This window comes from Crinia signifera, chromosome 4 (assembly GCF_055691185.1).
Source record: "Crinia signifera chromosome 4, ASM5569118v1, whole genome shotgun sequence".
In the NCBI taxonomy this organism is placed as follows: domain Eukaryota; kingdom Metazoa; phylum Chordata; class Amphibia; order Anura; family Myobatrachidae; genus Crinia; species Crinia signifera.
This window is the reverse complement of record NC_139220.1, coordinates 299922920-299938464: the sequence shown is the minus strand read 5'-3', so window position 1 is coordinate 299938464 and position 15545 is coordinate 299922920. Positions and strand designations below refer to the sequence as shown.

Below are 15545 nucleotides of genomic sequence, written 5' to 3'. Positions count from 1 at the left end.
CTCCCCGTCCTGAGACTGTCCTCTCCCCGTCCTGAGACTGTCCTCTCCCCGACCTGAGACTCTGTCCTCTCCCCGTCCTGAGACTGTCCTCTCCCCGTCCTGAGTCTGTCCTCTCCCCAGCCTGAGAGTCTGTCCTCTCCCCAGCCTGAGAGTCTGTCCTCTCCCATGCCTAAAGGCCCCTACACTCTATGTGATTTGATTGGCTGAGAGAAGTCTCAGCCAATCAATGGCTTCCTATTCGTTTGTATGGGCTTTTTTTTTTTTTTCAAGTGCTCTGCTTCCACTGCTGCCCGACAGCGTCTTCTCCTTCCCGGCTCCCTGCGCCACCCCCCCTGCTCCCGCTGACGGCAGTGGCTTCCTCCACTACCCGGCTCCGTGCTCCACCCGGCTCTCTGGTTGCGGGCATACCCCCGGCATCTGCCGCCTCCTGCTCCCCGGGAGTTGCAAGTGATAAATCGCATGTATGGGTGACTTAAGACTCTCCCCCTCTCCCCTGCCTGAGACTCTGTCCTCTCCCTGGCCTGAGACTCTGTCCTCTCCCCGGCCTGAGATTCTGGTGTAGACAATGCAAACACCATACTCTCAGGGAGTTTAGTATCTGGCATCATGTCAGTGGATAACTCCTGTGCGGAGGTAATTGCTCAGCATACTTCTTGCAAAATTCTCTAGAATAATTGGCGCACTGTACAGGCACATCCTGCAAGCGAGTAGTGGCAAGCCTGGCGGGCTGTACCAAGCATGACCCACAATGCAGTGCTCCACATTGTGCAAGGTACAGTTCATTAATAATCAGTCTTGGGCTTGTAAACATTTAACCTAGTAAGAGTGGAAATGACTGAGTACTGAGAAGAAAGAAAGACATTCTCTTTATGCGAGGATTTCTCCTAGAAGGAGAATGATATCCTTTATTTATCGCATGGGGACCACAGAGCCTTTAAAAACAGCAGAACCACAATAAACAAAACAAACCATGATATAAGGTGTGTATACACTGGCGATATAATGAACGATATCACTCATTTTGGCCCCTCTCATCGTTTGTAATATCCAGCCAGTATGTAACAGAACATGGGTAGCACCGATGGTATTATGGTTAGAATTACTTCCTAAGGTCATGTTTATGTGTGGAGTTTGTATGTTCTCCCCATCATTGTGTGGGTTTCCGCTGGAGTACTCCAGTTTCGTCACACACTTCAAAAATATACTGCTAGGTTAACGGATTCTCAACAACAACAAAAATAACCCTAGTGTATATTACACTGTAATGTATGATTACATGGAAAACTGAGGGCTGATTAAGCAAGAGGTGACATAAACCACTGAAGTCATCTGAGCTGCCTGCACTTAGGCTGTTTTGCTAGGGGTTATGACAAGATCAGTGTTAGCCAATTAGGGATCAAGGGATGAGTTCCTTGAGCTAGGAGTAGTCAGGAAGTCAGGTGATCTGCCTCTCTCTGGTCGGAATTTCCCCACCCTTTCTTTTCTTGGCGGCGGTAAAGAACGGTCCTTGTTTAAATTAATATCGTATGAAGATAGTGGGGTGCACTCTCCCCACATCGATATGTCGCTAGGGCTAGCCCATGCCCCTTGGACAGGAGATGGGCTGCACCATCCGCACGTGTGGGTCACGAGGGCAGAGTTGGACACCAACGATGTATGAATGGTGTCTTGTGATCTTACCCCTCTCTCTTTTCTATGACCGTTATTTAGGGCCACCACCTTTTATAGTCAAGTTATAGCTGTCAATTAATAAATTTGACATCATATTTTGAAACGCCAGCACTTGTGTCTGTCTCGTTATTTTAGTGTTAAGTTATATAAGGTTTTAGATAAGTTTATTAACGTGTGGGGCATAAAGATTGCCAATGGTAAGTTTAGGTCAGGCATTCCCAACCACGGCCCTCAGGGGCAAACGCAGGATTTTCAGAAGGGGGTTTCCAGAGGGGCGGAGCAAAGCACGGAGATGGACACTTAGGTGACCCAGTATATGCTTTGATGTCCCGTGGGTGGTAGGGGGGTATTATATCAACCGCTCAGCATGTAGGGCCTGGATCAGTAATTTCCACTAATTATCCTTTATTGCACAGATGGTGGGAGAAGGGGGCATTGGGCTGAATGAAGGGGTCCTGATACATAACTTCCAGGGTGGTAGGGGATGTTTAATATGCAGAGGAGGGGTGTATAGTGGAGTGGGCTTATTAATCATAATTTTCTGGTGGGAGGACAGCTTGCTTGATTGCAGATATCTCCAGTTCCCGGAAATAGATTTCTTAGATTTTAATGGAATTAAAAACTAGAGAATCCCACCTACCAAATGTTATTGGGGACTAGGGGAACAGAGTTCAGGAGGGAGAGCAATCTGCCAACGAGTATATAAAACTACATACCAGGTGTCTGTGGAGCTGGAGCAGTAACCAGCAGCTGGAAGGCTGATATCTCTGGTTCTGGGAACAGTAGAGACAAGCTTCTAGAGTACTTCAAAGGGGGAGAGTCCCAGCTTTTGGAATATACCCTCGGATAAACTCTGTCAGACAGAACCTGAAATATCTGACTGGGAAGAGCAATTAAAAGGCTTGGATGGGGACCACTTCTTTGAAGTCAGATATCTCCAGTTGCCAAGGTCCGATTTAAAAAATTCTTGTACTCATGGAAAGAGGGGACCCTCAGCTTTCATCCTAGGGCCCTTAGACTCCTGGGGGGGTTTCTGGGTACTCAGAAACCCCCCCTGCGTGCGCTACTGGCCCTCAAGGCACACCAACAGTGCAGGTTTTAGTGATATCCAGGCTTCAGCACAGATGGTTTAATCAGAATCCCTCAGATACTAATTAAGTCACCTGTGCTCAAGCCTGGATATCTACAAAACCTGCACTGTTGGTGTGCCTTGAGGACCGTGGTTGGGAATGCCTGGCCTAGGTTATCTGTATGTGAATTCTGGGTTTTTATGGTTTATACACATTGCTGCATCAGCAGTTATTATTTATTTGTTAACCGCTTCTTGTATAGCGCAGCAAGTTCCGTTGTGCTTCACAATAAGAGACAGTGATACAACAAACTGAGTATTTACAGACAGTCAAAGGTATGAGGGCCCTGCTCGCATGCTTACAATCTATAGGGAAATAGGCAATGTTACACAAGGATAGATATTCTTTATTGCATAAAGTCCACCAGAATGCAAAGGTTCCTGGTGTGCTCTATGATACCGGTGACCCAGCAGTTTGGCCAGGGGTCAGGAGGATGGAAAATGTGAAAAAGCAAGAAAGAGGATATTATACCCAAATAAGGAGCAGGGTGGCAGAACACAGGGATAAGGAGTCAGAAACTGGCAAGGGCAGGAGTAAGCACATGAGTATAACATTAAAACCACCAAGGCAAGGCTAAATTACCAATGAGGCAGCTCCAGCTCCACACCTCCACATAAAAATAGGCCCAGCATTATTCTAACCATCCACCAGCAGGCTCCACCGTCCGCCATTTGGGCGGACAGTGTATGGCATCCTCATGTTTACATGGCACTGGAGTCTGGACACACCCACCTGCCAGCACTGGACACTCCCACCTGCCAGCACTGGACACACCCCTCTGCTTCTCATAATGGTGCAGATGTTTAAAGCCCAGTGAAGTGATAAAGTGGCCGGTGATAACGCAGCAGCCAGTCAGTTCCCACATATATTATGTCGACCACTAAAGGTCCACAGTGCTTAGGTCGACACCTGAAATAGGTTGACAGGTCTAAGGTCAACACTAGGATTAGGGCAACAGTCATATGGTTGACATGAATTTTTCATGTTTTTTTTGTGCCGCATGTCGTCGTAAGTAGACACGGACACCGTATCATGCATCGGGCACAGTGCCTCCCTCCATGCCCTAGAGCAGGGATGGGGAACCTTCGGCCCTCCAGCTGTGGTTGAACTACACATCCCAGCATGCTTTGCAACAGTTTTAACATGGCCAAATAGTAAAACTGTAGCAGGACATGCTGGGATGTGTAGTTCAAAAACATCTGCAGGGCCAAAGGTTCCCCATCCCTGCCCTAGTAGATGGTCGGGTATAAATACCACGTTTTGGAGGGAAAAAAAATGTGAAAAACTCATGTTGACCTTCCCATTGTCGACGTAGTGCTTGTGTCAACCTTATGACCTATTTCATGGTATCAATCTAGTGACGGTACCCCCTATTTTTCATAAAGAACAAGCAGGAATGCTAAACTGGCCTGGCATACATTGAATCCTGCTGTGTCTATGGGCCAGATTCTCTAAGCTTCAAAACTGATAATATGGAGAGTGATAAACCACCAGCCAATCAACTCCTACCTGCTATGTCACAGACTGTTTGAAAAATGTCAGACAGGAGCTGATTGGCTGGCGGTTTATCACTCTCCATTTTATCACTTTTGAAGCTTAGAGAATCTGGCCCTATAGGAGGTCACCTGTGCCCTTTATAACACCAGACAGCTGAAACATATCCTAAATGAGGACACAACCGTTATTTTGTATAAAACACCCACCTATTCATCTGTACAGATCACCATTGTGTTCTTCCCCCATCTCAATATTTGGTGCTCACAAAAAAAGTTGGATTTTAAACCGTACTGTATAAAGGAAATCTAGTAATTCTAGTAAGAAGAGATGTATGTGTAACACATTAGTATGAGTACTACGATTTTAACCTAAGGCATTTCCAAAAAAAAAAAAAAAAACATTTAATTGGAACAATAGACAATAATGAAGATTTTCCTTCTCAAGAGAAAGTTGATTGTCTTTTTCTACTATCAGGAATACTGTGCTTGGAGTTACACAACGGAATACACATACAAAAACATAATGCGTAGGATGTAACCTTATACAGTATTTAGGGTAATACTGCCATCTTCTGTCTAACGATTGTATTATATCAGTAGGGATTGTTAAGGTGCCCACAAACTGGAACGATTTTTTTGCCGATTAGCCGTAAAGCGGTCGATATCGATCGGATGCGCGGATCTTTTGCTAAATCTTCTGATCCTACGTGCCGCATGAAAGATCAGAAGATTTAGCAAAAGATCCATAGGAACACACATGGGATCTTAAGAGAAATCTTTGGTGAAGATGTGCACTTGCCTGAAATCTTTTGTCCAGGGCGGACAAAAGATTTCAAGGCTAATTTATGTTGCACATCTTAAGATCGCAGATCTTTCTAGTGTGTGGGCACCTTTACTTTAAAGGCCCATACACACTGGGGGATTTGGAGCTAGTTTTGTCAGTGTGTACAGGCCAGCAATGAGCACGGATACAGGCTCCCACATCATCTCTGGTCCAGCCACTCATCGGCTGGTATCACCAGTAGATGATTGACAGGGTTAAGAGCTTTCCATAGCATCAAATAACTTAGATGGGCGAAAGTGCAAAGTGTGTATGGACCATTTATCTTAACCTTTATGTGAGATACCACGAAGTGTCTACAACATTGTGCAGGGTGAACATAGAAACATTTCAAGTTAAAAGGGTATTACATAAGTACAATACGCGTCTGTAGCGCACAGTATAATTGTTAAACATTAATTTCTTATTAAAAGAAAGAACAGAAAAAATCTATCACATTCGAAACCTCCAAACGTCAATTCTATCAAGACCTCGCTCCTCTTACCCTTGCGAAAAGGAGAGACTTCCGAGACCTCACAATGGCCCTCCGAGAGAAAGGCATTCGTTACCGGTGGGGATTTCCTTTTAAACTCATGGTGGACCTCAATGGCAAGACTGTTCTCATCAGAGATATGCGAGAATGTAAAGACTTACTTTCCCACCTGGAGGAGTCCACTCCCACCCCAGACGGAGTCCCACCACTACGTTAAAAATTGACACTACCTTATAACCCTGTTTTGGCCTGCTCCTCTGAACTGTTGCTATGTTTAATCCTACCCCCATACACCCCCCTTACTAGTAGTTCTCTGCAACTTGTTAATATTTCTGGTTCAATTCTTTATGTAGATTACCTGTTACGCTAATAATTGCCTAAGCTACTTTTGACTTGTCTAAACTCTGTGTGGGACCTCCGGGGCGGCTGGTGCGAGCTGGGGTGTGGTCCCGATGCCCCTGAGCAATCGACAGCCCCAATACCATCCTATTTAACACCTTAGCCAACTAAGGCAGAGACGGGTCTCGCGGCCCGCCCCTGCTCCCTGCCCCCCCGCCGGGGGATTCTCCCACCCTCTAATGTTATAACTGTTAACTGTTTCATCTTTTGATGTTTAATAATGTTCTTATCCCTATGCACCCAGGGGCAGTGATCCCATACTCACATACCCTCCTTATTCCTCCCCCATATACCATTCCCTTCCCTTCTACTCCCCCCCCCCCTGAGATGACCTCCTTCACAAGGCTTATCACCTCCCCGGACATCTCCGTCCCAACCTCTGAGTACCTCCTCTCTGCTGAGGACTCGTACCCAGTCCCATCTCCCCCCTCCCCCTAACGCACCTGTCCCCATCCCACAACACCCCCCACTCCATTTCTCAACTACCGACACACTCCCACTCCCCTGCGCCTTTGGACCCTCCCCCCACCTCTTTCACCCTCTTCCTCTTTCTCTAAACTCCTCATTCCACTGTTACTAATCCTAACCTTAACCCTCCTGTTCCTCCCCCCCCTCCAATCAAAAATGCCGCTAACCATTACCTCCATGAATGTAAGGGGCCTAAACACCCCTCAAAAACGGTCTCTCTTATTCCGCACAATTCAATCCTTGAAAGCGGATGTAATCTTAGTTCAAGAATCTCACTTCAAGGAACCCGGCCACCCCGCCCTTCGCTCCAGACACTTCTCCACTGTGTTATACTCCTCCAGCACGACCAAACACAACGGTGTTGCCATCCTAATCCATAACAGACTGCCCTTCTCGCTGCACTCTGTGTTTAAGGACACAGATGGCAGATATATCATCGCGACTGGTCGACTGGGCCCCACAGAGGTTACTTTCGCCAACGTTTACGCCCCCAACACAGGCCAACAACGTTTCTTTAAGAAATTCTTTAACACCCTACACAAAAAGAAAAAAGGCCACCTATTTCTAGGCGGTGACCTCAACTGCGTTCTAGACCCAACTCTAGACAAATCCTCTCCCCAACCCTCTACTCGACCGGACCCCCTAGCCCGCGCAATGGCACAGCATGTTAAAGAGACAAACCTAATTGATACCTGGCGCGCTGTAAACCCCTCCGTCAGAGACTACACCTTTTTTTCTCCACCTCATCACTCACATTAAAGAATAGACTACATCTTTTGCTGTCCAATGGCCTCAACCCACTTGACTGACTCCTAAATTACCCCCAACTCCTGGTCAGACCACTCCTTCCTCACCTCAACCTTCAACCTGCTGGACACACCGGCATCCAAACCTTCCTGGCGCCTCAACGAGACCCTCCTGAAAATCCCAAACTTTCAAAACAAGATAAACGAAGCCTTACTTGACTACTTCACTCTTAATTCTAATGATCAGGGTTGCACTCCACTAGTCTGGGAAGCACACAAGGCGGTAATTCGCGGCCAAATTATTAGTTACGCCTCCCATAGAAATAAAGAACAGAATCAAAAATTTCAATCCCTTCTAGAACAAGTATCCCAACTAGATGCCCGTCATAAGCGATACCCGACCGACGACAATTACAGGGAACTTACCAAGGCAAAAACCTCCCTTAATGCAATCCTCTCTGAGAAAATCGACAAGTCGCTCCGCTGGACGAACCAGCGATTCTACGAAAAAAGTAACAAAGCGGACGCACTTTTAGCCAATCAATTGAAAGCCCGTAAAGCTCGATCGGCCATCTCGTCCCTTAAAAACCCTTCAAACAATACATGCTACCACCCTACTGACATCAATAATATATTCAAAGACTTCTACAAACAACTATACAACTCCCCTACTCCCGCTTCATCCTCCCGCACATCGTCTTCACCATCTGACTATCTATCCTCTTGTTCTCTCCCCGAGATCGACCCTAACACCTCTGCCACACTATGCCGCCCCATATCTCCAGACGAGATCACGACTGCTCTCAAATCCCAAAAACCCTCCAAAGCACCAGGCCCCGATGGGCTTCACCTTCTCATACTACAAAACCTTCCAACAAACCCTCATTCCTCACCTTTCCTCTACTTTCAATCGTATCCTAAATGGGGAATATTTCCACCCAGACACCACCAGAGCTGTGATAACGGTAATACCAAAACCTGGCAAAGACCCCCAGCTAGTCTCAAACTACCGGCCAATTTCCCTCCTAAATACAGATCTGAAACGTTTTGCAAAAATACTAGCAAATAGGCTCAATCCCATCCTCCCCTCCCTCATCCACCCCGACCAAGTAGGCTTTGTCCCTACGAGGCAAGCCCTCGACAACGCCAGAAGAACTATAAACCTGATCCACCACGCAAACTCTCTAAAACTCCCCTCCCTACTGCTGGCACTAGACGCAGAAAAGGCCTTCGACCGGGTCTCCTGGTCCTTTCTCACACACACCCTTCGTAGGTTCGGCTTTCAGGGACAATTCCTACAGGCTATTCAAGCCCTGACTACAGCTCCTCCAAATCAGTCTCTGCAGGAGGTATAACCTCTGATTCATTTAGCATTTCAAACAGGACCAGACAGGGCTGCCCATTATCCCCACTTATCTTCGTACTAATCATTGAACCCCTGGCCAGCCGAATTAGATCCAACCCCGATATCAAAGGAATCTCGGTTGGTAACGCGGACTATAAAATCTCCCTCTTCGCCGATGATGTCCTCCTCACCCTAACCAACCCCTCAATATCCCTCCCCAACCTCTTCCAAGAACTCTCCTTATATGGTCACTTCTCAGGTTATAAAATCAACCACGACAAATCGGAAGCACTTCCACTTCACATCCCTAAACCTTCTCTTGATCTCCTCCAATCTAATTTCACCTTTTCCTGACGCAGAGACTCCATTAAATACTTGGGCATACACCTGACAAAAACATATACTAACCTCTACAAATTTAACTACCCCCCCCCCTCTTTCGGGCTATCAAGCAAGACCTTGACAGGTGGAGTAAACTTTTTATATCCTGGACAGGACGCATAAATGCCATAAAAATGTCTGTACTCCCAAAGCTTCTCTACCTCTTCCAGACTCTCCCCATTGCTGTCCCAAAAAGAACTCTGGCTAATCTCCAAACTACTTACTGTAAATTTGTTTGGAACAACAAGAAACCCCGCATACGCCGAGACATTCTTGCTAAGAATCCAACCTCCGGTGGTTTGGGCCTTCCCCTTTTCTCCAATTACTACTACGCGTCCAGACTCAGTCAACTAGTTGCTTGGCACTCTCCTCGTGACATGAAAAGATGGGTCGACATGGAAACTGACCTCGCAAAGACTCTCTCTGTTTCCTATTTACCTTGGGTCCCACGCCAACTTAGACCTCCTTCAGCTTTAGCTATACCCACAATATCCCTCACTCTCTCAGTCTGGGACTCACTCACCACCAAGCTCTCACTTACTACACACCCCTCCCCCCTGACTCCTCTATGGCAAAATCCATCCTTTCCCCCCGGTCAATCCCCACACATGGCCTCCAAGTGGTCCTCAGCAGGTATAACACGCTTGAGACACGTTCACGACAAAAATACAATGCTATCCTTCGCCGATCTTCAAGAAAAATATCACCTACCACACTCCCTCTTTTATCAGTTCCTCCAAATCCGGAGCTTCATTAATTCCTCCCTCTCCGGGACGGGCTCGCTTAGAAATCCCACCCCCATAGAAAGTCTTTGCTCCCAAAGACCTATGGATAAAGGCATTATTTCGTACTTATACCACTTCGTTCTTACACCAGACAGCCCTTCTTTAGAAACTCACGAAATTGCCTGGGAAACAGACCTGGAGACTTCTCTAGGAGAAGACTACTGGAAAGAGATCCGACTAGCAATCTCTAAATGCTCCATCAGTGTAGTTATTAAGGACACCTCATACAAAATTTACACCCGATGGTACCTAGTCCCAACACGCCTTCATGCTATATACCCGTCCGCCCCCAATGCATGCTGGCGTCAGTGTGGGTGCGAGGGAACTTTCTTCCACATTTGGTGGACCTGCCCTCGCATCAAGCCATTCTGGAGCATGGTCCAATCGGATATAAACTCAACCATCCCAACTTGTCCCCCACTCGCACCTACCACAATGCTTCTGTGTGCCCCAGTCGACCGGTTAACCTCCCTCTCTAATAAACTAATCCTACACATCACCTGCGCCGCCAAGCTCCAGATCGCTACGGCCTGGAAAAACCCTACTCCCCCATCCTACCAAGAATTATAAAACCGAATCTGGTTTGTCTCTAAAATGGAATACATATCCAGCCTCCAAAATAACACAGTGGAGAAGTTCCATAAGGTGTGGGAACCCTGGTATGCCTCAAAAAACCTCCCCCTCCCGGGTCTGATCTGAGCTTCAATGCATCCGTATCATCTTCTGGCAGCCTGACCCTCTCCCCCCTTAATCCCTACATTCTAATGACGCCGATCCGACCTCACTCAGATCCCTTCCCCATCGACACCTGAACCACCCTTAAACCTCATCGACTCCCCCCCCCATATCCCTCTCCCCCAACATCCCCACCCAACTCTCGTTCCTCTACCCCCCCATCTCTCTATTAGTCCTTTAAGTACAATTCTTCACAGAGAACATATTCTTCAGAGATCCTGTGTCTCCCTCTATCAACCACCTGTTCTCTCGTTTACTCTGCAACCAATGTACTTAAATTTGATTTGTTTTTCTTTCACCCTCAATAAAATATTTGAACAATAAAATAAAGAACAGTATTTATGTAATATCTGGGCCTGGGCTCCCGTTTTTTTTTATGAGACCGCGTCCCCTCGCCACGCTTCGGGCACGGTGGCTCGCTGCGCTCGCCACACTATATAAAATCAACTCCATGCGTAGTTGGATAGTGGGGGTATGAAAAAAATGTGGTGCTTTTGACATGGGAGCCCAGATAATACAGAAGTACCGAAAGAACTATCGCCCGCCGCCCCCCCCCCCATGCCGCAGTATCGTCCGCAAACACCCCCCCCCCCCCGTCAGCGGGCGGCGTGGGGGAGTTTGCCTGGGGCAGGCGGGGGACTTGCACCGGCCCTGGGCGGGACTAAAATTACACAAGTTGCGTCATTATAGCCCCACCTCCTACTTGCGGACCAGCAAATCACGGAGTTTGCGTGGATTGGGGGGGGAGGTTTGAGTCATGAGCCTTGTTCCCGCCCCCGACCAGGACATTTGGCTGTCCTCTCCGGGTTTCTCCCAGAGAGGCCCATTCCAAAGTCGGGAAGTATGCTCTAGCAGCAGAGTAGTGTACTCTATGAAGGTTTTACGATTCTAGTCAGTGTCTTCGGATGCTGGTGTCTACAGTGTGAACAGCCTAGCCATCTTACATAATGACGCAGCAGCGGATCACTTGCATGCATATCTTCCATCTAAGTAAGCCTCAGGTTATGTCAAAGCCGCAGCTGCTGTACGAACACCCTCCCTGAATCAGGCCCTCTGCTTCTTCCACTGTGCACAGATGCCTAGAGGACTGCATCCATCGCAGCAGCTAATCCCAGCGGATGTTGTTTTATCGGCTGTACAGGACGGCAGAATAGCTTTGTGCTGGGTGATCGATCACAAAAATGGGTAAGAGCAAAAAAAAAAAAAAAAGCAGAATTGTTCTAAGCATTTAATAACTGTACAACTTAAAAAGATACATAAAAAATACATACATATCAAAGGCTAAATGTAAACAATCTCAATACAAAAATAAAAAATAACTTTTGGCGACAGGTATAGACATAACAGGTTTATATAAGCAAATGCTAAATGTGCAGAAAATAAATAATCAGCCTTATGGTTCAGTCACGCAGGAGGTAACAGCCGCACGTTGTATAGGGGAAGAACGAGAAGATCATGAGCTAGTTATTCAATCTAACGTTCTTACAATTCTTTAGTCCCTGCCCTATAATCCAGTGAGAAGTACATTACAAACATGAAACAGTTCAAAAAGTTCAGAGTTTTTAGGTTATTCTAAAAAAAAAAAAAAATCATGCGAAAGGTGCTGTTAACCAGTACCGCGTAGCCCCAGATCCCACGCAGGCTGCCAGCTTACATTCCCTCCCCCCCCCCCCCCCCCCCCCCCGATATGCAGCAGTCCATATCGCTCAAAGCAAGCAGCCATCTTGTCAGGGATGGCTCTCTATGACAGAGGGCAAGGGCACACTGACAGACGGGGGAACAGGACAGAGTCCAGGAAAGACTGTGGGAGGGTGAGAGGGTGAGACAGAGTTAAGAATATAAAAGCTATCTTATGTACACAATCCAGATAAATAAACCTGGTTTTACACTACAGCAGTTAATGGAAATGTTCTCCCTTGGTCTACTAGAACCAGCCCTGGTCTCACGCGGTCATTTGCTCACCTTGAAAGCACAGTCCACGCACTGGGGATTACTAGGGGAGCATACTAAAAGGCTGTCACATCAGAAGTACCTTTCTGCCTGGATTAGCACTTCACTAAACCAGAACGATTAAAATAGTAAAAACAAACCAACAGTAACATTCACCAACATTATTTGTCCATTTAAATATTACTACAATAAAATGGACAGTCTGATCTATTCTGTAAGTGTCGGTCGCAAGAGCCTTCACGTCACGGAAGTAGGATTGGCGATCAACGGAACACATTCACGGTTATCCCGAAGCAGTGAGCCTGGGCGGTGTAGCAGATGGTCACAGCCGACGTGGGTACAGGGTGGTTTGAAAGGTACTCTTGCCCCCAGACTGTATATAGGTTATATTCAGTTCCTTCGTGGTAGCCTGCATGTAGACAAAGCTCCCCATGGTCTCCAGATCGCCTTGGTAGAACCGGAGATAGCCTTCAGGAACTTCGCGCTCGTTTCTTCGGGAATCCTCCATAAAATTCCCAGCTCCGCTCACCACGTAACCAATGCCGCTGTCGTCCTGGAGGTACTAGAGTAAGAGAAAAGCAGAAGGGGACCGTGAGAATGTGGTCTAGAAAAGGTAAGGGGTAACCCAAAGCCACTTTACATTAAGACATGTGTGTATGTAGCAAATAAGAGTGATGGATATGTATTGGTCAAAATCTGAGCGAACGCTCCAAGCTTTTATTTGATAAAGACACACAGATTTGCAGTATGTACTTGTCAGCGCCCAGAGCGCAAGTATTTCTGTTTTGTATACATATATGGCATTGATACCACCACGCAGCTGGTACCATTGCTTCAGGGAACAGTTACATTGTTTAAGCGCAGGCATTTCCAAACTATGGCCCTCCAGCTGTTCTGAAACTACAAGCCCCATGATGCCTTGCCACAGTTTTGCTATTAGGGAATGCTAAAACTATGGCAAGGCATGCTGGGATGTGTAGTTTTACAACAGCTTGAGGGCCATAGTTTGGACATGTCTGGTTTGAGGGGAGCTTTAAAATACTCTCTCAGCAATATGCAAGATAGTCAGGAAAGCAATGTCACAGGATGATGGGTCCTGGGGTAGCGTCATCAACCCCCCCGACACGCACACACACTTTCTATCATTATGTTCTTTGAATAAATATTTGTACAGAAGAGTCATTGGTATAATACAGTGGCTCCCTCCCAACAGTGCACATTTCCCAGTTATTTCCCTGAGGCACCACCTCAGAATATTTTAAAATGTGCAGGTGAGTAATGAGTGCACCTGCACACCTGCCGGGTGACCTGTGAAATGTGCCACTGAGTAGTGAGTGCACCTGCTGGGGAAACTTGGAAATGTGCAGGTGAGTAATGAGTGCACCTGCCGGGTGACCTGTGAAATGTGCCAGTGAGTGCACCTGCCAGGTGACCTGTGAAATGTGCTGCTGCTAGGCTGATCTTCCTTGCAAGACGCTCTGCTGATCCGCTCTGCCAGTCCCTCCACTGGTTGCCTGTATCTTACCATATTCAATATAAAACACTTCTACTGGCATATAAAGCTATTAACCATACTGCACCAGCATATAGCTCTCTACTTATCACTAAATATCTCCCATCTCGACAACTTCGCTCTGCACAAGATCGGTGTCTCTTCTGCAAGGATCACCAGCTCCCATTCACTATTACAGGACTTTCATTTGGCTGTTCCCACCCTATGGAATGCCCCTCCACTGACATAAGACTCTCCACTAGCCTCCAAACTTTCAAGTGTTCCCTGAAAACTCACCTCTTCAGGCAAGCCTATCATATTTAAGTACCACAAGCATAACCCTCTGAGGCACTTATGTATTTTATAGCTTTTCTTCTGGACTTGCAACTTGGTGGGACTGCTATGCTATTACTGGTGCCTGTCCTTGTGTTTCCCTCCTATGTCCCTATAGATTGTAAGCTTGCAGCAGGGCCCTCCTACCTCTATGTCTGTCTGCTGTTACCCAGTTTGTTTTATCACTGTTTACAATTGTAAAGAGCAACGGAATCTGCTGCGCAATATAAGAAACTGTTAATAAATAAATAAATAAATGTGCCAGTGAATAATGAGTGCACCGGCCAGCGTGACCGTAAAAATGTGAACTGTTGGTAGTCCCTGAGGAAAGAGTTTGGGGACCAATGGTATAACACTGAGGTGTGCAGACAGTTACACCAGACTCCTCATCGTACTTATGCAGAGTGTTTAGTCATCAGGTAAAAGTTGCGGGCGGCAGTTACCTGCATGTTGTGGTCATGTCCGCACAGATAGGCCGTCACTTTGTACTTCTTCAGTAAGGGCTCCACATACCGTTGGAGACAGTATGTAGGACCATGCTCTGCAATGGACCACACCGGGTAATGCCCGGCCACCAGCAAGTATTCATCCTTGGAACTCTGCAATTTCTCCGTCAGCCATTCCAGCTGCTGCTCTGCCAGCTTGGCATTGGTTGCCCCGTTGGGTTGCCCCACCAATGAATCATCAGAATTCCCGCACAAGATTACGGTGTCCAGGAGGAGTATCCGGAGAGATGCATTCGTGCTCGGGATCTTGAAGGACACCTCATAGTACAGGTCCGGGTATTTCCTGTGCAGAGGGACAGAAAGTCATTAAAACGCCAACTCTTCTCCAGCTATTATCTTATTGGGTATTACTAAACCAAAACAGTGACATTCTGCAATAACCTGGTTACACATTCAAGTACAACAAAAAATGGCATTACCATCGGGAGGACACATTGGAGTAAGCCATCTGAGCAGTCACATTTCCATTGTGGTCATGGTTCCCGGCTAAAACGTACCAAGAGACATTGCGCAGAGAGGGTGCGTTGAACACAGACTCAAAGGTCGCCTGGAGAGGTGATGAAGTCACAGGTGATTCATTAAGTAATTAATGTATCCTATTTAAAAACACCTTATAGATGTCCCAAAAAATAAAATAAAAAATAATAATCACCTTCCTTGTCTCATTAGGGTTAGCTTATAATCACAGGTTCTCAAACTTGGCCCTCAGGACCCGAAACAGCTCATGTGTACCAAGTATACTCACAGAATCAAAAGTGATAGAATGAACATAACCTGGGGAGCTTTCATATTGGG

General features: G+C 46.7%; 1 protein-coding gene across 5 annotated transcripts in view; it reads right to left on the bottom strand.

The window, feature by feature from the left end:
- Positions 1-12136: 12136 nt before the first annotated feature.
- The window catches only part of ACP5 (acid phosphatase 5, tartrate resistant), a 35362-nt gene continuing 31953 nt past the window's right edge, over positions 12137-15545 (bottom strand). For all 5 annotated transcript variants that reach the window (XM_083185198.1, XM_083185194.1, XM_083185196.1 and 2 more), the window contains 3 exons: positions 15170-15297; positions 14688-15033; positions 12137-12981 (listed from right to left, as the gene is read on the bottom strand). In XM_083185198.1, the coding sequence (XP_083041324.1) occupies positions 12742-12981; positions 14688-15033; positions 15170-15297 (714 nt within the window). In that variant the 3' untranslated portion in view covers positions 12137-12741. The remainder of the gene's footprint in view (positions 12982-14687; positions 15034-15169; positions 15298-15545) is intronic.